This window comes from Cryptomeria japonica, chromosome 3 (genome assembly GCF_030272615.1).
Source record: "Cryptomeria japonica chromosome 3, Sugi_1.0, whole genome shotgun sequence".
Taxonomy (NCBI): Eukaryota; Viridiplantae; Streptophyta; class Pinopsida; order Cupressales; family Cupressaceae; genus Cryptomeria; species Cryptomeria japonica.
Genome location: NC_081407.1, coordinates 910,857,317 through 910,884,136, shown reverse-complemented (window position 1 = coordinate 910,884,136; position 26,820 = coordinate 910,857,317). Strand labels below are relative to the sequence as shown.

Here is a 26,820-nt window from a genome sequence, read left to right as displayed (position 1 = left end):
TATATGGTGGTTTTATATTGAAATATTTGTAATTATAGCTCCCTCCATTATATATTTCATAGATTATTATAGATCATTTCAAATATGTTATGTATTCATTGACTTGGAATGAAACTATTGCCAACTTGAACATATAAATCTACAAACATAAAATTTATCACTCTTAGAAACATAATTTTTTTTGACAAAATGAGTGTGGGAAAGAGTGCAAAATTATGGTAAAAAATTTGGAGGGATATTAGAATGGTATTAGATCTTAGAGAATGCTATCCTATTGGGTTTAATGAAAAAACTTGATGTATGAAACCTTTTAATGAATATATGAGGTAGGGAATATATAAGTCATGGGAGTAGGAGAGAAAGAGGTGTTTTAAGTTTAGATTTGAAAGAAGAAAATATGGGTGATAAACATGATAGAATGGAACAACATCATCCTAGTGTGTTGGTCATATTAAGTGATTTAGCTAGAGGACAATTTCATAAATTGGATGACGAAAACCATGAATGTAAATAAAAATAATAATTCGAGTGGTCCTAAGAACAATGGTAACATTAATGGTAACAATGGGCATAATGATAACCATGGAGAAGGTAGCAACACTAATATTCCCATAAATAATTACAAGGTAGCAAGTAGAACCACTCTTAGGCCTTTAATTCTTAGATCTTTATAGGCACAACCTAAAGAGAAAGTAGGAAATCAGGGGGTGGTGAAGGTTGGGGTGATTATTTATGAGAGTAAAATCATTGGGTGATGAGTTCCATGCATCTATGTCCTTGGAATTTTTTTGTGGCATGAAATTCAAAAATAGACCTAGATGGGAAAGTAGGCAAGGAAATAATATAGATTTGTGAAAAAATTGGGAGAGATAATAATCCCCAATTTTGATGGTTCAAGCACGAGGGCTTCACTTAGTGAACCTGGGTTATATCATGTGCGTTCATGGCATACTAAAGAATCCCCCTATTTTCAAAAAATATTTCCCTAAACTCCTTTTTTGTCACCCCCTCCCAATACAACACCTAGATTAAAAACCCCTCTATTTTCACTAGATATTGCATTTTTTCATAGCCCAAATTAAAAACCCCCTATTTTCACCAAATAGACAATATATTGTTTTCAATTTTTACGATATTAAACCCCCTAATATGAATGCACACAATATAATATTCCCTAGCCAATGAAGCCCCTGTGGGTTCAAGTAAGTTTACTACTCATGTATGGGTGCATATATTAGACACTTATTTTTAGCTTAACCCCATGACAAAGATGGAAGCAGTTAAATATGTCACTCTTCATTTAGATGGAGAAGCACATGAATGGTGGTACCATGGGTTAGTGACCTTGGGGTATGATAGCATTTATTCATATGTAGATTTTATGTAGAGATTGATAGATAGATTTGATAGGAAGGATCTGAAACTCCATTTCAAAGAGTTGACATAGTTGAAACAAGATGGTTTAGTTGATTCGTATATTTTAGAATTCCAAAGGTTTTCTATTATGGTCATTGATGTGTCAAAATATAGATTGATTGTGTTGTTTATGGAAGCATTATCAAAACCTCTTTATGGTTGGATCAAGGCAATTGACCCCAACAATTTATAGGATGACATCAAAAGGGCTAGAAACATAGAGTTATTCCCATAAAACTTTTTCAGCATAAGCCCTTCTAGCATAAAAAAGATAAGAAACCTTTTCAAAAGGAATGGCTTAAAAAGAATAATATGGATGATGAGGTTGGATTTGAATTATGTAGAATTTTTTAATGTTTTAGCTACAAAGAATCTTGGGAACTAGACTATAGGTGTTTGGAGAAGGGTATGACACACCATATTGTGGTAATCTCTGATGGCAAGGAGAAAGATAAGGTAGAAGGATATCAAGACAATGAGCATAGTGATTCAAATGGTGAGCATGTGAGGAGGATATATAAACACCTAAGGGAGTCAAATGTGAGACCATTGCTATACTTATTTGTACACCTAGTATAACTCCTTTAGAGTTCATGGAGTTCTTTAGGGTTAGCATGTGATTGTGTTTGGTAGATAGTGGGGTAACCCAAAACTTTATAGATTCTACATTGGTAGTTAAGAGGGGATAATAGGCAAAAGAATTTGAGATATTCAATGTGGTTGTGGCAGATGGTTTTTTGATGACTTGCACTAGATGAGTCCAAAAGTTGAGCACTTTATGAACCACACTTTCAATAAATAGTTGTGAAAGCACTAGATAATAGTCTTGTATGAACCACATTTTCAATTAAAAAATGCGAAAGCACCTTGTGGTGTTCTTTGATGATATTCTTATATACAACAAGATATAATCCATCATCTTAGACATCTTGACGAGGTGTTGGGCATCATGGAGGCACAATCCTTGTTTGCTAAGGCTTCCAAGCGCAAGTTTGGGACGCCATAGATTCTTTACTTGGGGCATGTAATTAGTGCTAATGGTGTCCTTTTTCATTAGGAGAAGATTCAAGTTATTTTGGATTAGCCACTACTGAGGGCATTGATGTAGTTAATGAGATTCTTTGGCTTGTGCAATTACTCTAGTGGGTTTGTTAAGGGGTTTTCTTAGCTTGAAGCACCCTCTTACAAATCTCACCAAAAAAGGAGCCTTTAGATGGATGGATGAGGCTTAGCAGACATTTGACAAACTCAAGGAGGTAATGAAGTACTTGTCTTGTTTTGGTTTTACTATATTTCTCTCAATCCTTTGTGTTGGACTATGATGCTTCGAGTGACAAAATTGGAGTAATGTTGATGCAAAAGAGACACCCTATTTCCTATGAGATCCAAAAGCTTCAAGATGATTAGAGAATCTATTCCATCTACATTAAGGAGATGCTTGCCACCATGCATGTGTTGGCAAAATTTAGATAGTATTTGGTGTGTAGAAAATTTATTGTTAGAACAAATCATGATAGCTAGAAATACTTTTATAACATAAAAACTTGAATGAAAGACAAGAAAAGTGGGTTATTAGAGTACATGCATATGACTTTGACATAGAGTATGTAAGGAGGAAAAATAATATCATTGTAGATGCTCTTTCTAGGAAGCCCACGATTTGTTCTCTTGTAGAAATTTAAGACGATTGCAAGGCTCGCCTCTTACTTGAGTATTCCAAGGGAACCTTTGCATGTGAGTTGATGGATGATAAGGTTTATAATGACAAGTACAAGATGGTGGATGACATCGTCTACTACAAGGACATGATTTACTTGGTCGTTGAATCAATGCTAAAGGAATTTTTTTTGAGAGCCTTTCATGACACATCACCTCCAAGAAATCTAGGATACTTTAAAACTTATAGGTAGGTCAGAGAGAGATTCTCTTGGAAGGGTCTCAAAGATGATGTCTCGAAACATGTTCATGAGTGCTTGACTTGTCAATAGAACAAGTTAGAGCATACTTTCTCAGTAGGTCTATTATAGATGTTGCCTATCCTCGAGTAGAGGTAGAAAAGTATATTCATGGATTTTATCATTGGTCTATTGAAGGTACATCACAAAGATTGTATCTTTGTTGTGGTTGATCGATTGACCAATTTCGCACACTTCTATGCCATTTCATCATAAAATAGTACAAGACATTGCAATTTACAAAGCTATTTTTCAAGGAGGTGTTCATACTCCATGGATTACTTAAGAATATAGTCAATGATAGGGATATCAAGTTTCTTAGTTCTTTTTAGCAGGAGCTATTGAGGTTGGCTAGCACAAAATTGACCTTGAGTACCAATTACCACCTTTAGATCAATAGCCGAGTTGAAATTGTGAAGAAATGGGTGTAGGGATATCTATGTAACTATGTAGTGAGACAATAGAAGGCTTGGATTAGGTGGTTGCACTTGGGTGAGCATTATTACAACACCACCTACCACATGTTGATTAGGATGACTCCTTTTAGAGAATTTATGGATATGATGCTTCATCATTTGTAGACTTAGCTTTCTGTGATAACAATGCTTCTAAGGCTAAGTGGATTTAAGAGAGTTAAGAAATCCTTAAGACACTTAAGGATATTTTTTAGAGTGCCTCGAATTAGCATAAGATATATACAAACAAGCACATAGTTGAGAGAATTTTTAGGTGGGTGACTTAGTTTTCATGCACCTTCAGCTCTACAGACAATCTTCCTTGATGAGGAGTGGCACAAAGAAGTTGAAATATCGCTTCTATGGTTTATTAGGAGGCTCAATGAAGTAGCTTACAAGTTGGAGTTGTCAAAGAATAGTAGGATTCACAATGTATTTCATGTTTCTTACCTCAAGAGGGAATTTGGGCAACACATCACATCGCCACTTGAGCTTCCACAATTGGATGAGGAGGGCAGATTGGTTTATTTCTTGATGGGATACTAAATGTCAGAGAGAGGAGATTAAGGAGCAGAGTAATCAAGGAGTATATCATTAGATGGAGAGACTTGTCAATTGAGGATGCCACTTGGGAAGGTGATTAGATTTAGCATCCTAATTTGTAATTGCTTGAAGGCAAGCAATTTCACAAAGGGAGGATTATAATATTCCCTTCGAAGGAATAGTCAAAAGTGACTACGAAGCCTATTTAATTCCCATATGCTAAAGTTAGGTCGTAAGGGAATAAATTAAAATAATTATTTAATGTTATCCAATAAAGTACATTTTAAGGGTAACTTTATTTAATTAATTTAATAAAGCAACATAAAGTGACTTGATTGTTCTTGAATATTAAAAGGGAAATATTAAAGTCACTTTATTAACTAGACTTTGACAAATTATTTAAAGTGAGAATTTGAAAAAGTTTTCGAGAATGTTTAGTGAGTTTTAATAAAAGGTGATTTTGAAGCTCATTTCTTCATGTTTGGTTTATTTTTCATCTATTTGGATTTTGGAGAGCTTCTTGTGGAGCATTAACCCTAGGACGGAAACCTTAAGGGAAAGTCAGTTTCAAAAGTAAAACTATCCATCCTAACTAGTTTTAGAGAAATCACTTAGGTTTCTTGCATGGTTTTGATGATTGAAATTTATAAAAATTTGTGAAGTATTTTGTAAAGACAACTTTTAGATTTGTGAAGGTTTGATAGTTTTCCTATAGAAGTTGGGATACCAATCTGATGAGGTACTTAGTTATTTTAATCATTAGCAAAAGACTATCTAGTTGGGCGATTATTTTTTGATAAGGGGCAATTTTATTAGGAAATAAGTTGCATAAAAGAAGAAGACATTATGAAATATGCTGAAAATACTTTATAATAGATCAGGATAACAAGCCACTTTGAAGGTGCAAACCTCCAAATATCTCCAATGAGAACACAATGAACATAATTTAATAATCAAATAAGACTCACTACCTCCTATATATATCCTACTTATGCCCAGGATATCACCCAAGGTATGACTGTATAGGCCCTTGGTTGACCTAAATAATTAAAAAATGATATTATGACTTAATTAAAAGTTAAGGTAGCTACAAAACAACTACTCATAACCCTGTGTATACTCTAGGATTAAGTGTGTAGTAATTTTTATACGGTTAATGAGATATGAGGGTGTGAAGAGCAATTTATTGTATACCTAAGTTGTTTCCTCTATTGTTGTATTGGAAACTAAGCATATGTTGGGACGCGATAATTCAAATTTGTTGGTTGGTGCATAGAGATTAGGAGCAGTGCTTTGGGTGGTTAAGAAACAATTTCCAAGGTGTATAATTTTGCATATAGTAGACATCTTCATTTGCTAGGTATTTCTTGGTGTTTTGGGGTCAAATAAGCCCAATACTAGGTGTTTGGATGCAACACAATTTGGACTAGTTTGTTAATGGTGCATGACATACTTCATACCTTGGCATGAGAAAGATAAGCTATATCTATCTTCACACAGTCCTGTTGCAATCTTTGGAGTTGAATGTTGCCATTGTATGTAATGTAACCACTTCAAATAATCATTTTATACTTGTGAAAGAAGTAAAAAATAAACCTAGTTACTATTGTCAAGTTCTCTATGTTGAACATTTTCAGTGTCTCCCCTTGAGATTTATGACATGGTCTAATAGCATCCTATGACAGGGTAGTAGTGATTTCTTGAACAATTGCATCTTTTGGGAAAAATGACTAGCTCAACTCCCTACAAATAGTATTAGAGGGGGCTCATAGGTTTGAATCCTCTTAGGAAACGCCGAGGGGAAGATTGTTAGAATGTTTCCAACATCTCCCCTTGAGATTTGTGGCATGGTTTCACAACCTTATGTGAGATCCTTAATTGGATGGTAGCGGTTTCCTGAACAAGTGTATCATTTGGGAAAAATGATCATCTCAACTCCCTACATCGTGGTGGTTTTATATTGAAACAACTTTGTAACTGCAACTCTCTCCATTATATATTTCATATATTATTATAGTTCATTTTAAATATGTTATGCATGATCACTTGTAAGAAAACCCTCGCCAATTTGAACATATAAATATGCAAACATAAACTTTATTGCTCTTAGAAACATATGAACTCTTTGACAAAATGAGCATAGGTAAGAGTGCATGATTTTGGTGAAAATTTTGGAGGGATCTTATAGTTTTGAATTATGTATTCTTGGAAAATATTATTAGCTCCATTTAAAAAATAAAGCTAATGAAATGACAAACTTTAAATCAAAATATGTAGAATCAAAATATGTAAGAAAAGATTTGATATTAAAAGGAATTTAATTTTTTTATAAAACTATTTGAGATGGTCCATTTATCCTTAAATACATCATATGATGTTCTTTTTTCCTAGGCTCCTTCATGATGCCCTTTTTTCTTTGGATCCACACATAAAATAATTATATAAGAGCGAAAATAAAATGGAAAACAAAAATGTTAATGGCTTGGCGAAGGACTAGTTCACATCAACGTACGTATGAAACTTGAAGGTGAATCACACCTAAAAAAGAGTGGGCAGATAGAATATGTTGTTTCTATACTTTGGAACAAGTGGAGATGGAATGACACTACACCATGGAGTGTCTTACTGGCCTCATTTTTTCAAACCAATTATATTGATATTTTAAATGTTGGCTACCCGAGTAACTTGTTTCAAGGAAAAAAGATAACAAAAATTGTAGATTATTTGATCAAGTTCCATAACAAAAAATTTAAACTTAAAAAGAAAGGGAGATCAAATAGACACCGTCTATATGAGTAGTTGATCATTTGAATTTTTGTACTTAAAAATATAATTAATTACTCCATATATTATTTTAATGTGATGATCCCATACACTGTTTGATCCTATGAATAGAATTAAAAACTTTCATTCTTTCCTTAAAAATCTTCATTCATTCATTGGTACAAACTAATGTCAAAACAGCCTTTGGCTTTTGTCCTTTTAGAAAAAGAAAAACTGAGAACACGTGGCATACACGTAACAACTAAACCAGCAATTCGTTCACAAGAAAACTACTTGGCGCTGAGCTGGCGTTGAATTCCTTGGGTTACCCTGCCACTTTACTCACTTTTTTTGATATGATTAAATCTTATACCCGTTGGAAGGCTCTCCGATTGCATTTGATAGCTGATTTGATTTTCTTAAACTGGAATTTCCTACAGCGAAGTCATTCGAGATCTTCATCAGGTGCATTTCCTCTATTTGCAAAAGAAAAAGTGAATTGAAGGCTTTTAGATCATGCTTTAGGGTTTATAACGATAAAATCATACTCTGGAGAAATTATTGTGTGTTCTATGAGATTTTTGCTTGACTAAGCGTTGCATTTTATTATCTGTTATTGTTAAAACAAACCCTGCACATACTAAAGTTTATTTAAAGTAAATTGAAAGTTAGACGAATCCTGAAATTTAAGAATGAAATGACAGTACGGTAATATGTTCATATTCGAACAATTATACAATGAACGGGGTACATTATGGTTTTTCTTGGAAAACTTTTAAAAATGTCCATAAATGACGTGCTGGTGCGTGGAATGTTAAAATTTATTTTTATTAAAAATCTAAGCTTAAATTTTCGTGACATCATGCTATATTTGTTTGCAAAAAACTCAGATTCAGATTTATTCTACATTCAAAGGCATTTATCACCTTGCAAATTGTATATATTTAGGGAAATTTCTGCTAGAAGTTCATGTAGTGAAGTGATGATGGCACATTGGGGGCATTTATGGACTATTTTCGTAATCGGTATATATTTGTACAATTCTGGACACTTCGAAGTTTATCTTAGGTAAATTGGACGATAGAAGAACCTTGAAATTCAAGAATGACATGACGGTACCGTAATGTATTCTCACGAGAACTATATTACCTTGTACGGTGTGAAAAATACATGGTAAGCTCCCTTAAAGAGGAGTCGTCAAGCAAAGAAAACAAGATTATATATAAACAATTGATAAAATGATGAATCAAAAAAAGGAAGTTATGTGATTTCAAGAAGGAAGGAATTAATTTCTTTGGGAAACATAAATCCCAAAGGTTTTTGGAGGGAGCAACAACAAAAGAGAAAACAAATAGAAAATAATATCACAAATGCCCAGTGGTTAGATTATGCGAAGCTTTTATATGAACGGACAAATGAGAAAAGTAATCATCCCATAATTGACACTTCGGCTGAGCTCTTTTCAGTTGTAGACATCAAACAAGGTATAAAGAAGTCGGTAAGTGGCAAAGCTCAAGACATTGATAGTTTGCAGGCAAAAGTTTTAAAATGGGGAGTGGAGCTTCTAGTTCCACACCCAAGAAGATCTTTACTAGGGTCAATCAAGACATCTTTTCGGTTGAGTGGAGAACTAGTGTTGTTTTACCTTTTTGCAAAAGCGGAGACATCAATAACCCTTCCAATTACCGTACTATTATGGTCAACCCTCTTCTTGGAAAGCTTTTTGGGAGCATGCTAGAGTGTAGTATCAGCAATTCGGCAGAAAAAGAGGGAAAAATAGCAAGATGACTGGCTAGCTTCAGGCCTAAACATTCTATTGTTGATAATTGCATCACAATAAGACATTTCATTGAAAAAGTTTGGGACAACCAAGGCGGAGAGTCCTTTTTGCTGCTTTGTTGATTTCAAAATAGCTTTTGACACCGCCTCTAGGGATAAGCTTTGGCACAAAATGGAAGAATTGGAGGTCCCAAAGGAGTATAGGGCACCTATTCATAAGCTCTATGAGCAGGTTAGAGCCAAAATCAGAACTGAGGAGGGCATATCTAAATGCTTTGGTAGTGATATTGGAGTCAAACAGGGGTGTCCTCTATCCCCAACATTGTTTGTTTATATATTGATAAACTTGAAGAGTTGTTACACAATACCAACAGAGAAGGTATCCAGTTGGCAGGCTACATGGTGAAACTACTTTTATATGTAGATGATCTTAATCTTATTGCTAAATCTGCCCAAGGTTTGAGAGAACATTTGAAAGATTTGTAGCTCTTTTGTCAAGAGGTTGGGATGCAATTAAAAACCAGCAAGACCAAAGTTATGATTTTTTCTTTGAAAAACAAAAAGCAATAGGTTACTTTTATCTTTGAGAGTAGCTCCTTGGAGGTTGTGGATGAGTACAAGTACCTAGGAACTAATTTCCACTATAGGCTTAGGTGGGAGACATGTAGATTAAAGAGAATCCAAGGAGGGTGGAGAGCTTCATACCTTCTTCAGGACACGTGTAGGTTAGCAAAGTTGTGGTATTGGAAGACTAAGAACCCTCTTCAGTTTGTTAGTTGTGTTGGTTATCCTCTATGGGTGTGAGGTTTGGGGGAGTAGCATGTCAAATCACAAATGGTGACAAATAGAAAGAATTTAAAAGCATCTAATCACTAGTAGTCTCAAAGTCAAATCAACAGTCCCATACGAGATCCCTTTAGTTGAGGCTGGTATGTTCCCAATTGAGGCTTTAGCGATCATTCGTTTGTTAAGTTAAAAAAGGTTGAAAATATGGATGAGCAACATTGGTCCAAAATGGTTGTTGAAGAGGAGCTAAATCTTAGGAAAAGGACATGGAAGAAACAAAATAGCAAGTGGATGGATAAATGGGACATAAATTTGCATGACTGTCCTCACACTAATGAGGAGATAAAAAAGTGGGTATCAAAAAAATTCAAGAATGCTAGGTGGCCAAAACAATTAGGCAAAAATAAAGCATACTACATCAAAGATTTTAATTCCATGTGGAAATATGATGATAAAGATTATTTGTTATCTACAATCAAGGGAATGGCTAAAATTTTAATTGCGCAACTGAGGACTAGCTCTCATCATCTGAGATGTGAAACTAGCAGATGGATGGTGCCCAAAGAAGATTAGGAAGAAAGAACTTGCATTTTTTTGCAGCAAAGGGCTGGTAGAAATTGAATGGCATTTTATCAAAGAGTGTGCAGTGTATGAAAGATATTTGTTGTCAGTTTGATAACAACTTAAAGGTGAACAGTTAGAATGAACTTTTTGACGAGGCAAGACTTCACAAAACGATGAGTTTCTTACTCAGGATTCATAACAAAAGAATCAACATGGAAAAAAATCTGAAAACACATTAATTTGTTATCTCTTGGTCCCATAGACCGCTGGGTCTTGTGGACATCATTAAAATTCCTTCGTTCATTCATTAAAAGTTTTAAAAATATCCATAACTATAAGTGAAGTGTTTGTCAATGGAATGTAAAATGAGACTTTTCCTTTACGAGTCCAAGCTTAAATATTCAAGGCACCATCTAATATTTTTTAACTAAATTTGATACTTGGGTTTATGCTATATGCAAATGCATTTATGACATTGCAAATTGAATACACTTAGTAAACTTTCTGGTAGCAGGCCATACAGTTTGCTGATTGTGGCCTAATTGAAAAAATTTATGGGCTATTCTTTTTCAGCTGGAATTTTCATAGAAGACTCATAAATTATATTCACTGTTTAGCAAATTTTGAAAAGGAAAATAACATTGACAATTATTAGCCAAGTTTTAGTTCTCTATGGATGGTGTGGACTCTAGCCTAAAGAACATTGTAATTTAGCCTTGGAAATGTGCCTAAGCCTTGAGCTTAAGATCTGATAATACATCATAGAGAAGATGGATTACATTTATGTATAAGGGAATAGCAATGCCATCAATTAATTTGACCAGAAAATGTTTTTTTTCAACTCTAAGAGTAAAACCCCTTGTTCAGGGAAAAAAATAATTTCATTAAAAACTAGTATAAATAGGCAATAAAATTTTCATAAATTGAATTCATTGCTAGTAAATTGCAAATAATGTTTACAAATCATTTATTAACATGCTAGAAAAAAATATTTTGGGTATTTTTTGTATGTCCCAAGGGCATTTCCATGTTTGTTGCATATGGTCTGTATTTGGCATGGAAAGTTTCTGCAAGTAGTTTCCTAAGTTCGGCCTTTTGAGTTGCTAAAAACTTGGCCTCATAGCTTCATGAGTTTACATGTAGAGTACTTCCCTAGGAAAGATTTCTTTGAGTACTCAACAAGTTTGTATACTAGGATGTAAGATACAAAGGTCCCTTGTTCCAACGAAATGGTTTGATACACTCACGACAATATTGGTTAGGCTGTAACCTAAATAGTTAGTTTGCCTTTCTGTTTTGATTTATTGGTCTATGATTCTATTCTCCTTTTTGGCCCTGAAGTCATTTGTTAATGTATGCAAATGTCTACAATAAGATACAGACTGTGGAGCAAAATGGAAGCATATAATTTAGGTGAATTCAAAGACAAACATACCGTGAATTTTATAAGCACATTATGTAGGAGACAGAATGTGGTCTATAAAGTCTTTATGAAGTACATATATCTTCATAACCTTGACGATTTGAATACTTTTGCTGACGTTTCTGCTAAGAAGGTAGAGAGTCAACCAATTATGATTATGGCTAAAAGAAAAATTTATAGGCTTTTATAATTTTTTGATGGTGATAGTACGTCCATGTTAAACACATTAGTGAAACCTACATGCTAAGTTTCCAAACTAATCAGAGCACATGAATGCAAAAACTGAGGGACTGGCACGTGACGTCCTTCAGATACCTTTGGCACATGCCAAATCTGGTTAAGATGGAATTTTGCATGCCATCGTATATAAAATGTTTACTGAAGCCTATGTCGACAAAAGTGGGTATGCTTTAATCTTAGCAATGTAGATTGCTTTCATTTGGCTTCTGTGATGCATTTTTCTAAAGTGCTTCCACATTGTAAGATGTTGTGTAGTTAACAGGGAAGTAGTTCTCATGTGTGAATGGTTACCTGCTTCTCTTCATCAATATATACTGTCAAACCTGGATTTGTTATCGTTTCTTTATATGTTTACTAACTTAAGCTATTAGCTTTCTCTGCTGTAGCTGATAACTCAGGCTGAAATAGCACATTGTATGTAGTTTGTGAGATTTTACAGTAATGTTATGCACTCTAGTTGACTGATTATTTCAAATCTGCCAACGATCTATGGGGCTGGCATTCTAGACATTTTGTTCCCTTTTTTTGGTCAAATGATAGTAAAGAGCGAGTGTTGGAAAAACAGTTAATTTGGCATTTTTTTTCTTTTCCTTCTGTTTTTACCTTTTATGTATTACATGGATGAAAAAAATTGTTAGGTTTTTGCCTTTAGGCTGTTGCTAATCTGGTGGCTGATTAAAGCTTACCTGGTATATAATTTTACAGCAGCAGTCATTTGTATGAGATGTAAAACATTTGCATTCTTGCATCATTATTGTAGTGTGGGTTTGGCACAAGATTTGGGATTTGTTCTTTATCTGTTTGTATTATTTCATTGGAAATGATCAGTATGTTGAACTGGAGATCTTGGACATTTGTCAAGATAGTTAATTTTCTTTTTCACAGGTCACATGGCAGATACAAGCAGCAATGATAACACTGTGCCCATGCTAGAATCACCAGGCAAAGGAAATTCTGCAATAACTGTTCAGAAAAAAGGTCCACATAGAAATGTGGCTTCTGGTTTTGTTGTTGTCCTCCTTCCTGTTATTCTTTCCCTGGTCCTTATGAACAGAAAAAGAGATAAGGTACGTGGAGTGCATGTGGAAGTTGGAGGGGATCCTGGTTTCACAGTTCAGAATCACAAATTTCCAGTACTAGTAAATTCACCTTGGGAAGGAGCTACAACTCTTGCAGTCCTTTTTGAGCAGGCATGCAAAAAACACAGTCAAATGCGATTGCTTGGGTCACGAAAACTTATTAGCAGAGAAACACAAGTCAGTGAAAATGGAAGAACCCTAGAGAAATTACATCTGGGTAGCTATGAATGGTTAAGTTATGCAGAAACATTTGAGCGGGCTTGCAACTTTGCATCGGGATTAGTAAATCTAGGACATCAAAGAGGTGAACGAGCTGCAATTTTTGCTGAAACTCAAGGAGAGTGGTTTATTGCATTGCAGGTGTATCTTCCAGTCCAATTGTTTTTGAATATTCAAATCATGCGTTCTATCTGCTCTCATTTTTAATGAAAACTCTTGGAAACAAATATATAGATATTTTAAATAGATTTGAAAATGAGAGTATGGTCATTTTATTTCTTGGCCATATGGTAACTGGGTCAGGTTTGCAGCTGTTAGTACATGTGGACACTAGATGATTATAAAAATGATACATGTTTTATATGGTGTCCTAAGACAGTTGATAAGATATGCAACGGGAATAATTTCATTAATGCTCCATGATTGCAATATTTTGTTTGTTATCTCACAATTGGAGAGAAGTCTATGAATGGGAAGATGTTCATGTCTCATTCTCATTCTACATCTTTTGCTCATGAAAGAGGAAATAGACTGCATAATATGTATTTATAATTCCTAGTCCAAAGTTAATAGAGATTGTTTTACTTGGTCCAGGGATGCTTTCGGTACAACATCACGGTGGTCACCATTTATGCATCTTTGGGAGAGGAGGCACTTATTCATTCATTGAATGAGGTTTGTACCAAATCATCTAGGTTCTTGGTGCAACTATGTTTAGCAAATCTGAAATTATGGGGTAAGAAAATTTTCAAATTTTTCCATGCAGCTGCATTTCAATTTTGATATGAATGATTTTAGCGTGGATGTTTCCTTCATAAGTTTTTTGTCGATATAAACATAATTTAATGAAATGTTGATATTGTCGTTCTAACTTTTAATAGATGAAGTTACAGCTCGGAAGACTTATCTAAAGAATAAAACTGATTGCATACAAAGTCCCACTTTAGGCAGCTTACAATGTCTATTATTATGTTTCGATAATATTGGTTATTGTTACCTATTTTTCGCTTGTAGCTTAAAAATAGGTTAATTTATGCTTGTTTTACAAACTGGAAACAAAGATACATATTAGTTCCGCTATATTGCATTTCAAGTGCACAAAGAAAATAAAAAAGCAATTACATTATCAAATTGCAGATTGCATTCATGCAGATGCATGACACAGGAGAGAGTACAAATATTTTTGAGAGGAAATAGTATCTTTATTGACAATGTAAATGAACAATGTCTCACACAAGCCGTGAGACTAACCATTACAATGCACACGAGGAAAACATGATACATTTAAAGATGCTATGAAAAGAAAATGCATAAGCAGTGACGGGTGACTCGTCATTGCTTGAATGACGAGTCCGGTTTGAGCTCCCCTGCATCGTCCTTAGTCGTCCTGCTGCCTTGCATTGAGCTATTACTCCCTCGCTGCTCCACATGCCTGCACCTGAAAGACAAATTGTTGTTAGAGCATTGCCGGGTCATCAAACGCTACTTATACACACATCGATAAACGTACAATCTGATCTTCACATACATTATAACAACTAGCCTGTCACGGATGTCCAGGAAAGTAAGAATTATCAAGCACACTTATCATATGCTCATTTTTATCTAATGTGTTTGTTATGTGCAAATGCAGGCGTAGGTGTACTTTTGTTCATTAGATTTCAACATGTGGATTAAAATGTGGCTCCCACAAGGGTTGAGCCCAGCGTGCTACAGGATAGCAAACGAACTATAGAAGGGAGCCAAGTACTATAACCAAAGAGCATCAATTCAAATTCAGTCACAAATCAGAAATACAACAGTCCCATCGAGGGGATCATTGTCACATAATTCCGCAGTTAATGGGTTTTCAGCTGTCATAGTATTGATGAAGAGCCTCATATCATTTCAAACTCAATGTGCAGTTTTAGGAAGCCCTCAGTAAGGTAAAATGCAGTCACATTCTTTCGAGCAGTCATTAAGGTTATTTGGCAATGAGAAGAGCAACTAAGGTACAAATTTCTGAGTCATTTTCCAATACACTATCATTATATGTCATAAATTTGAGCTCAATACATAAGAGCAAAGAGATTGCAGTCCTTCACTCAGCCTCATAGACCAAGGGTAAAGGCAATGAGGTAGGTTATTTGTGCAGTCAAGACCAAATGGAGAGAGCACAAAATCTGGCATTCACAACAGCTAAAGACAATCATTTTCAAAGATGGCATATGCAGCACATATTACTACACAAGTTACAATCAGATCATGGCATTCACAATAGCCAAGATTAAAGAGAATAAAGGTATATCATGTTACTCACCAGCCAGCTAATGAACACCTTCAAAGCACACTGATGATTTACAGAATACACCTCATAATAGTAATAGGCATGCCTAAAATACACAATGAGCTGGCAATATTCAAATCTGAGATAAAAAAAGGTATTATTGCAGCTACAGCCATTAAAATGCAGTCTATTATGTCCAAAAAGTAGTCAAATGGTTGATAAGGGTTTCAAATCCATGAATAAAAGCAAAACATCATACTGCCAGCCTTTGATCATCATCATGAAAGGTCAACATAACAACATTATTACGGATAGAAAAGGAGGAATATCATAGTAATACTCCTATCATCAGTATTGCAGTTAAAAGACATTCACATGCATAGAATTAGATATAACAGAGAGCAATGGTCATTCACAGTGATATTAGATGACAATGATGAGCATAAATATATCACAACAATCAAAACCTCAAAAAATCCAGGAGTGCAGCCTCAAGATTGCAAAAAAATGAAAATTTACAGTCAGCCATACTCAATTTTTTGGCATTTCAAACATTAGCAAGTTTTATAGTAATTTTCCAAGGGAAATGTAAAATATTGAGTTGTTTTGCTCACCTGTAGCGGCATAAGGAATGGTGAAAGGTTGCAGCAAAAAGGGTTTCCAAAACCCCTGCAAAATCAATCATGGCAGCACCCAACACGCACAGAAAATCATCAAAGTGTGCACTTCGATTTTTGCAAATAGTCATTTCCAGAAATCCAAACCAGAAAACCATCCATGGCGGCTGCAAAGCACCAAAAAATTGACAGATTTCGCCCAGAAACCAGAGAAATCCGCCCAGCTCACAGAATTGGCAAAGGGATACACGAGAGCAGTCAGCCGTGTCCTTGCAGCCCCAAAATTCGATTTCAAATCATAAAGTGGGGGTTGAACTTTCAGCGCCATAAGGAATGCTCTCATGGCGTGTAATGTTCCCCAACCATACTGGCGGAGGAAGCAAGGGTGTACGGTAGTGTTGGAGCAGGACCGTACGGTAGTGTAGTCGTATGGTGCTAGAACAAAGGTCGTACAGTGAAGGAGACTGTGTGTATGGCTGCCAAGGAAGGGCTGTACGGTAGTGTCGAAGAGGCTGTACGGTGGTGCCAAGACCGTACGGTGGTGCAGGGCCGCACGGTGGTGTCGAAGAGGCCGTACAGTGGTGCCAAGGCTGTACGGTGGTGCCAAATAGGTCGTACGATAGTGTGGAGGTAGGTCATACGGTGGTGAGGAGGGAGTGTAACCGTACGGTGAGGGGGGTACGGTAGACTTCAACTTGTGCGGGGGTTAATCTCTCGTAAGTGTATTGATTGACGAATTCAGAATATTAGGAATCCTTATGCATGTAAATCAGATTAACAAATACTCAACAAATACTCAACCGGAGAAGCAACAATGATGAAATTCAAGATTTGCCAGATCCAGAACAAGAACACCGAACAGAATAGGGTGAGGTGTGAATCCCACCGAAACTGTAAATACCAAATAGGGAGGGTCTTTCACCTCCGAAATGGCAGAAACCAGAACTCCAACAGGAATTTGCACAAGAGAGAAAAATATCCAAATTCGCATACCTACAACAATGACTAATACGACCATATATATGGGCTTCGGGAAACTTCTCGAAGGATTACAAAATGGGCCGACACGACCAACAAAAACTTGTCTAATCTAATTAAATAAAAGGGCTCGAAAGATTTGTTATTAAATTTGGGGCCTTACAACAAAATAATTAGATTTATTATTTAATTATATCGGGGACATCACAGTCCTCCCGGGCCAAAAATTGCTTGCCCTCAAGCAATTGCAGACTTGGATGTTCAAGAATTTGCTCGCCTTTCCAGGTGGCATCCTCGATGGGTAGATTCTTCCAGCGTATAAGGAACTCTTTGACTGTGCGTGTTCTCAACTTCTTTTCTCTGACATCGACGATCTTCGCCGGCTCCAGAATTAGTTTCCCTTCTTCATTGATGGGTGGCAGATCCCTGGACACTGTGACACGCTGCCCGACTGCCTTCTTCAAACATGATACATGAAAAACATTGTGGATCCGACTCCCCTTAGGAAGCTCCAATTCGTAAGCAACTTCACCCACTCTCCGAACCACCTTGTAGGGTCCATAGAAACGTGGCTTCAGCTTCTCCTTACCACTTGTCTTCAAGGAGGATTGGCTGTATGGTTGAAGTCGGAGGTAAACCAGATCACCAGCCTCAAAATTCCGCTCAATCCGGTGTCGGTCAGCATACATCTTTTGCTGGTTTTGAGCCCTCTGTAGGTTGTCTTTGAGAGACGTCAGGATGTCTAAACTCTCCTGAAGCCAATCTTTGGCCATCGGTGCACGACTGTCTCCCAATGCCAGGTCAACAAATGAAGACAGTTCATAACCGTACAGTGCTTTGAAAGGTGGCATGCCTATCGACATGTGATAAGTGGTGTTGTAACAGTGTTCACCCAAATGTAACCAACGAACCCAAGCCTTCTGTTGTGCTGAGACGTAGTTCTTGAGATAACCCTCTAGCCATTTGTTCACAATCTCGGTTTGTCCGTTTGTTTGCGGATGGTAGCTCGTGCTAGGCGACAGCTCGGTTCCGGCCAACCAAAATAACTCCATCCAGAAGGTACTCAGAAAACGACTATCCCTATCACTGACTATGTTTTGCGGTAAACCATGTAGGCGGAACACCTCACGGAAGAACAACTCGGCTACTTGGACTGCTTGATATCCTGTGGGGATGGCAAAAAAATGTGCATACTTGGTCAATCGGTCAACTATGACAATCCTTTCCTTGCACTCTGGGGAGTCCCGTAATGAAATCCATCGAGATGCTATCCCATTTCTGGTTGGGAATTGGCAGTGGTTGCAGTAGTCTGGTGGGTAGGTTATGCTCAGATTTGTTCTGCTGACAGGTGGAGCATCCCGCACATACTGCAGGATGTCGTCCTTAAGCCCCTTCTAGGAAAACCTTTCACGGATCTATTTATAGGTTTTCAAGTATCCCGGGTGTCCAACCAAGGGAGAGTCGTGCAATTCCTTTAGAACCTTTTCCTTCATCTTGGATTCGGGTACCAGATAAATTCTGTCCTTGTAATAAATGATGTCGTCAACCACCTTGTATCGGTCATCCTGCACTTGACCATCCATTAGTTCGCAGGCAAAAGTGTTTTTAGAGTATTCAACCAATAGGTATTCCTTCCAGTCCACCGAAATCTGAGATAAAGAACATATGGCAGGCCTTCTTGATAGGGCATCAACGACCACGTTATTCTTTCCCTTCACATATTCAATGTCGAAATCAAATGCCTGAACTTTGCTCACCCATTTATGTTGTCGTTCATTCAGATCCCTCTGCTCCAAGAAGTATCACAAGCTGTTGTGGTCCGTTCGCACAACAAACTTTGCTCCGAAGAGGTATTGCCGAAACTTCGTCAGTGCGTGTATGATGGCGAGCATCTCCTTGTCATAGATGGAATATAACCGCTCAACTCCCGAGAGCTTCCGGCTCTCGAACGCAATGGGGTGACAGTCTTGCATCAACATCGCTCCAATGCCTTCATCCAAGGCATCACACTTGAGGATGAAAGGGCGAGTGAAGTCTGGTAGTGCCAGAACCAGACACGTACTTATAACTTCTTTTAATTTGTCGAAGGTCTGTTGTGCCTTCGCATTCCAAAGGAAGGATCCTTTCTTTGTCAGATCTGTCAGTGGTGCCCCAAGCTATGAAAATCCTTTCACAAACCTTCTATAATAACTACACAAACCAAAAAATCCGCGCAGCTCTGAGAGAGTCATGGGTGGAGGCCAATCCAAAATGGCCTGAATCTTCTCCTCGTGAACTTGTACCCCCTGGGCCTTGATGACATTACCCAAGTACAAGACCTCGGTCATTCCAAATTCACATTTGGACCTTTTGGCATACAATGATTGTGATTCCATAATCCCCAATACTTCATCCAAATGCCCCATATGTTCCTTCCAGGACTTGCTATAGATGAGTATGTCATCGAAGAATACCAATAGGAACTTACGCAGTTGCTTGTTGAAGATGTGGTTCATGCAGGATTGAAAAGTGGCCGGAGCATTGGTTAATCCAAACGGCATGACCAAGAACTCATAGTGTCCGTAATGGCAACGAAAGGCCGTCTTTTCCACATCTTGCTCCCTCATTCGGATCTGATGGTAGCCGGAACAAAGATCAATCTTGGAGAAATAGATTGCGCCATGTAGTTCGTCCAATAGCTCATCGATCCTGGGAATGGGGTACCTATTTTTGATAGTCTTCTTGTTTAGTGCACGATAATCGACACACATTCTGAGAGTCCCGTCCTGCTTCTTCACCAATACCACTGAGGACGCAAAGGGGCTAGAACTGGGCCGGATCCATCCCTTATCGAGGAGTTCCTAGATCGTTTTCTCTATCTCATCTTTGAACTTCTTCTGGTGGCGATAGGGTGTGGTGATAACAGGTTTTGCTCCCTCCTCCAACTCAATGGTGTGCTCAAACCCTCGGTGTGGGGGTATACCAGGTGGAATATCAGCGAAGACCAAACTATGCTCATCCAGAACCGACTGAAGTTCCCCATCCTGATAGTACATCGGTTGCCCTTTCATAGGTTTTGTTGAGATCAGGCAATGTGTTGCCCAAACTACTTCATCATGTCTGAAGATGGCTTCCATCCTTTTGGCGGAAATCTCCCCTGGGCCGCCATTCGACATTCCCCTGAGAACTACCTTCCTACCATCCACCTCGAATGAGAACTCCATCCTTTTGAAGCTCTGTGTGTATTGGTCGAGGGTCTCCATCCATTGAATGCCCAATATGACATCCGTGTCATCCAGATCCACAACAAAGAAATCATTGGTCACTGTGTAATTTCCCATAGTGATACTCAATTGCGGAACTAGGTGAGTGCATGATAGGAGATTGCCTCCTGCCACCTTGACATCAAACCCTTCATGTTCCTTCGTGCACAAGCCCCTACGGTTGACGAGTGACGAGTTTATGAACGAGGCTCCACTGTCGAGCATAACAAGAACTCGTTGCCCTTGGAGTGTACCACGTACTCTAAATACATTGCACCTTGGGGTACCCGCCAGTGTGGCAATGATGCCCCCCCTCCGTACCAATGTGGAGATTCTCTCCGCCAGGTTGGTTTCTTCAGCCAATTCTTCCCTTGGGGTTTCGCTTTCTTCATGCTCCTCTTCTCCATCGGACATCACTTCAATATAGTGAATCTTTCCTTTCCCCAAACATCGGTGTCCTGGTTCCCATGGTTCTTTGCAGGTGAAACACAACTTCTTCCTTCTGAGTTCCTGTCTTGTGGCTTCATCTAGCGATGACCCCTTCGGATAGGGTTTATTATCCTTTTCCCTCGAAACGAAAGGTGGTTTGGTATGTGCAAAACTTCTGGAAAAGGAAGATGTTGCCATGTTACGGGCCTTTTTTATTGCTTCCGTGAGCGTGCTGGGGTTGAACCCTTTCACCCAACCTTTTAGTGGTTCCATCAATCCGTCTATGAACAAGACCACCAATCTTCGCTCTGAGATGTCAATCACCAACATGGATAGTCTCTGGAATTCTGTGATGTAATTGTCCACAGATCTCGACTGCTTTAGTTGCGCCAACTCCTTGAAATTGAGTTTTGGATCCTTCCCGTCAAATCGATCTATGAGCTTCTTTGTGAATTCGACATAGGAAGTTATTTGGTCATGGCCAAGAGTGATCATTCCATGATGCCACCATTCATGCGCGACCCCTTCCAGGTGGAGTGCTGCAAACTTGATAGCTTCATCTTCAGGCATTGGGTTAAGTTGGAAGTAAGTATTTGCTTTTTGAACCCAGGCACGTGCCGAGGTCATTCCGGCCCCATCAAAGGATGACAGGTTGATCTTACTAACCTTCCGCTTGATGTCATTATTATAGTGTCCATAATGGCATCGACTTCTGCCGCCCGAGTATTTCATCTGGAGCTCCACATAATCCTTGAAGGATATGTCCCCCTCGAGATTTGCATCCCTCCAATCTTGACTCGGTTGTGCTTGCATCTCCTGAAAGGTGGGTTCTTGCTCCCCTTGTGGTGCTTCTGATTTTTGAGGAAAAGTCGACATCAACGACCGTGAATGTGAGCGTTGGATGTTTGACCTTCCTGTGACCGAATCATTGCCCTGTCCATTTTGTTCTCCATTCGTTTTTCCCAAGGCCAATTGTCGTAAGGTTTCCTCCATGATTTGTTGTCGTTGCTCTCCTCTAGTTAGGGTGTCGTTGAGCTGAGCTTGGCTTTTGGTTAGCTCCCTTAATAGTGCCATGACTTCTCTTGTAGGGTCCTGTGGTTCCCCCATTCAGTCGGCTGAACGGTACCTCCTCCTAGTGTACACTTGGACACATCAGGCTGGCAAGATCACAAGCTCTGATACCACTGTAATGTTCCCCAACTGTACTGGCGGAGGAAGCAAGGGTGTACGGTAGTGTTGGAGCAGGATTGTATGGTAGTGTAGTCGTACGGTGCTGGAACAAAGGTCGTACGGTGAAGGAGACTGTGTGTATGGCTTCCAAGGAAGGGTCGTACGGTAGTGTTGAAGAGGTCATACGGTGGTGCCAAGACTGTATGGTGGTGCAGGGCTGCACGGTGGTGTCGAAGAGGCCGTACAGTGGTGCCAAGGCTGTATGGTGGTGCCAAATAGGTCGTACGGTAGTGTGGAGGCAGGCCGTACGGTGGTGAGGAGTGTAACCGTACGGTGAGGGGGGTATGGTAGACTTCAACTTGTGCGGGGGTTAATCTCTCGCAAGTGTATTGAGTGACGAATTCGGAATATTAGGAATCCTTATGCATGTAAATCAGATTAACAAATACTCAACTGGAGAAGTAACAATGATGAAATTCAAGATTTGCCAGATCTGGAACAAGAACACCGAACAGAATAGGGTGAGGTGTGAATCCCATTGAAACCGTAAATACCAAATAGGGAGGGTCTTTCACCTCCGAAATGGCAGAAACTAGAACTCCAACAGGAATTCACACAAGAGAGAAAAATATCCAAATTCGCATACCTACAACAATGACTAATACGGCCATATATATGGGCTCCGAGAAACTTCCCGAAGGGTTACAAAATGGGCCGACACGACCAACAAAAACTTGTCTAATCTAATTAAATAAAAGGGCCCGAAAGATTTGTTATTAAATTTGGGGCCTCACAACAAAATAATTAGATTTATTATTTAATTATATCGGGGACATCACATGGCGGCACCTGTGTAGCATCTATGATCAAAGTTTTCCTTGCATTTTCTGCATTTTTCTTCCAGAAATGCCCTTCATTCTCGCCCAAACCCTCATGGCGGCTACTTCACGACAATAGAGAGGGAGAAATATATCAAATGCAAAGTGATAAAGATGAAATGAGCTTTTTAGGGTTGCTTTCACCCTATATTGTCATCAATATCTTAAGGCATTCTTTTTTGCCTTGTTTCGTTTTATTTTTATTCCCTCAAGCTTCTAATTCCCCCGTGAAATGCCTTAGGGGGTCATTAAAATGACCTATATTAATCCCTTGTAATATTTATTAAGTGACCTATAAATATCACTTAATAATTTTTTTTTCATAAGATTAATATTTATTAAGTGATATTTATAGGTCACTTAATAAATATTCTTTTTATAAGGAGATGAGAATGTAAATATTTTAAATAAAATAACATACATATTAATTAAAGTAGTTTAAAATTTATCATTTAATCAAATATTTGTTTTGTTTTATTTTTACACTTAAAAATCAAAATATTATTAAATGAAGTAAATATAACATTCATTAAAGTGATAAGTTTGGATCACTTTATTAAAAATATTTTCTCATTACATTTATAGTATTTTAATTTTAAATGTAAACATAAAGTAAAACAAATATTTAAATTACATGATAAATTTTAGATCACTTTATGAGATATTATCTTATTTTCATTTATTGAGTAGGTCAAGGTATATCTTGCATTAATGAAGGCTTCCAGGCCTGTCAGGGGATATTTTGGGGCATTTATTGGTGCAAATAAGAGCTTTTATGGCAGAGCATGGGGTGTCTTGACTTTTAGTTCAAGTCCTTTCAGTTTTACACTTGTTTTTGACCCTAAAAGTGGGCTTTTTAGGTTGAATTCAACTAAGTGGTTAGGGTTTGCTTAGTGGGATGGAGCTGTTGGAAGCAGCATATATACTGCCTTCCTTCTTCATTGTAGGGGTTCTTCATTATTCATCTTTTGGCAGACTGTAATTTTCAGAGTTCTTTCTGTAGAAAATGAATGATTTTGTAACTCATTTTCAGGAATAGTACAGATTGGTGATACCTTTTTGCAGTAACAATTAGTTCATTCCTTCCCATTTTCTTCTATTATTGTGGGTCCTTATTGTTTAGTGCAGGTTCTTGTGAGATTCTTTGTCCTTGGAGTTGTATCTTTTCATGTTGGTACCTTTATGTAGGAGAATAATCATTTGCAGGTTATAAGTTGTTTATCAGTAGTTATCAGTTTTAGGTTGTGAAAGGGTTCTTTCCTCTTAGGACTGTGATTATCCAGCCTCCTTATAAATCACTGATGCAAAGGTTATCTTTTTCTGGGTTGCGAAAGAGAGCTTTATTATTTCTGTCATACTGTGTGTCACTCTTTTTTGCTTTTAAGTTTTTCAACATATCATCTGGTGCATCACCTTAGGGTTAGATTTAAATTTTATATGTCCTCCTCCTTACTCTTCTCTGAAAAAATTGTTAGTTTAGGTGAAGTACTTGAAAAGAACCAGCTTACTGTGGAGGTCCACGTCAGTTTTAGGTCACGCACAACCTTGAAGTGTTCCCATGTTTTAATAGGCAGCTGAAGTTCATAGATTAGTGTGCAGGCTTTATTGATAACAGTTTTTGGCACGCCCGTTGGGACTGAGAGTGCACTTTTCAGTCTTTATCAGAAGTTTTATGCTGCTGTTTGGTGTGTGCAGCAATAATTTTAGTCTTTTAGAGGCATTTTTACGTCATACCTGGCGACTCTGAGCTTTGGTTTAGTTAAACCAGTGCATTTTGCATATGAGAAGAATACAAACCAAAAGTAGTTCCTCAACTTTTGAATATTTGCAGTTATCCCCACCTAGGAGAAGAGGGAGAGTAGCTGAGAAACCCAAAGAAAATCGGGTTTATTCTAGGAGAGCAAAGTCTACTCCCCCTGCCGTTAGGACTCATACTGTGTTACCAAGAATCCCAGTAATCATGATTCCAGCAGGCAGAAATCAGTCGTTCATGGCGTTTAACCAAGGCAGTCCACTTAATTTAACTCAACATGATCCAATTCCTGTTGCTGCCTTGAAGAGTTTGCCATACTTTAATGGCGAAGATCAGACTACTCCAGCAGAGCATATAAAAGATGTGGCAAATCTGTGTGCTGTCCACCATGTGACAGAGGAGAACATTGCAATCAGACTGTTAGCAACTTCTCTCAAAGGGAAGGCTTTGCAGTGGTTCAAAAGCCTAGCAGTTAACTCCATAGACACATGGGATCGTTTAGGGGAGGAGCTGTGCAGTTTCTTCGAGGACAAATTAGACCATTTGTCGCTAATGGAGCAACTGTCTACAATAAGGAGAGCTCCTCATGAGGTCCTGTCAGATTTCAACCACCGTTTTCAGAAGACTTGTGATAGAATCCCACAAACGGTAAGACCTACTACTGACCATGCTTTCTTGTATTATTTAAGAGCTTTGAATAGTGATATCTCGGTCATGGTGCAATCAATGGGAGGCACTTCTTTAGCCCAAGCCTATGCCATAGCTATTAGAGCTGAGAACAGCCTTATACAGGTTGGTAAAATTGCCCCAAGATTTGCTCTACCAATTTTTCCTACTATTCAGCCACCAATAGCAATGCTGGTACTTCCTTTAGCTGTTATCCCTGTTGTACCAGCATTGCCAGCACCAAGTTCTGAGTTCGTTAGACAAGAGAACACCTTTCCAACACAGTCCAATGATTTATAAGACATTAAGGGATTGCTGCAAACATTTGGCAACGAGATTGTGAATCTGAAAAGGTAGCAAAACCAAAATTATAGGCCAAATATAGCCCCTTATCAGGCCCCTTTCTAGCCAAACAGACCTCAATACCAGCAAAATCCTCAAGCCCAAAGACCATTCATGAATCAAAGGCCATTTCAGCCTTATAATCCAAATGCAGCAAGTACCTCGAAAGAATTGGTTCCTATGCAAAACAATTTGTTGCATGAACCTGAATGGTGTTTTCCATGCAATCTACCTCATGATCAGGCCACATGTTCTAATGGTCTTATCAACCAAGCGCTTATGGTACAAAGTGCATCTGCTGTTCAACAAGTTTCAATGGATGATACAACAGAACAGAATGCATCCCTACACTTGGATATGCAGGGAGAAGTATCCCTTCTTAACTTTCAGAGGGAAGAATTTTGTGAAATGAACAACCCACAAGCACCAAATCAATTACATAATGTTGTTGCAACGTACACGAGGCCAAAAAGGAGAGCTGTAGATGATGGACAACAAGCAGACAGTGGTGTTTCTCAGCAGAAGCACATTCCAAACACCCACCAAGGGGCTTCTAGCTCATCTAATGGACAAAAATTCAAAATATCCCACTTTTAGCAGCAAATCAAGCTACAGAAAGTACAGAGCAGCCAAAAGATTCAGCGCAGCCAGCGCCTTTAAAAGAAAAAGGTGTTGCTGTTTGAAAAATTTAGAACAAGGTAAGCGTGGCTGCCTTTAATATCATTGATCATATGAAAAAGGCTAACATTACTTTGTCTATGTGGGATTCATCGGCTATCCTTGGTCAAAAGAGTCTCCTACAATCAGCCTTGTCAGATGTCAGTTTGTCACATGAGCCCACCAATGAACCATCTAGAGTGATGCTTACCAATGTTTCTAAAACAAGGTATTGAACACCCGGGAAAGGAAGTCAAGCCACCTCCTTTTTATGTGTCTCTAATCATTGGTAAGCACCTAGTCCACAATTGCATGATAGACTCAGGAGCTAGTAGCTCCGTAATGCCCAAACAAATAGCTGACAAGCTAGGAGTTGAGTATGAACCTCTTGAGCAGGGAGTAGTCCAGTTGGATGGTACTGCTGTTAAAACAATCGTTGTCGTCAAAAATCTGAGTTTGACATTACATGCATGCCCAGGTTTTGCCATTCTGCAAGATGTCTATGTCATTGACTTACCTCCCTACTTTGCTATATGTCTATCACGAGATTTCACTGCTAAAATCGGTGGGTATTTATCTTCATATTAGTCCCACATGTTT

General features: G+C 38.1%; 1 protein-coding gene across 6 annotated transcripts in view; it reads left to right on the top strand.

The window, feature by feature from the left end:
• The first annotated feature begins 7,386 nt into the window (after nucleotides 1-7,386).
• LOC131067010 (long chain acyl-CoA synthetase 9, chloroplastic) overlaps nucleotides 7,387-26,820 on the top strand; it is a 99,692-nt gene continuing 80,258 nt past the window's right edge. For 3 of the 6 annotated variants that reach the window (XR_009111759.2, XM_058001928.2, XM_058001924.2), the window contains exons 1-3: nucleotides 7,390-7,597; nucleotides 12,810-13,363; nucleotides 13,817-13,897. Coding sequence is in view for 5 of the 6 variants with exons in the window: in XM_058001928.2 (XP_057857911.2) it covers nucleotides 7,489-7,597; nucleotides 12,810-13,363; nucleotides 13,817-13,897 (744 nt within the window). In the remaining variant the exon portion in view is untranslated. Of the gene's footprint in view, nucleotides 7,598-12,809; nucleotides 13,364-13,816; nucleotides 13,898-26,820 lie in introns of all 6 variants that reach the window. The other 3 variants (XM_058001929.2, XM_058001925.2, XM_058001926.2) reach the window with 3 other exon arrangements.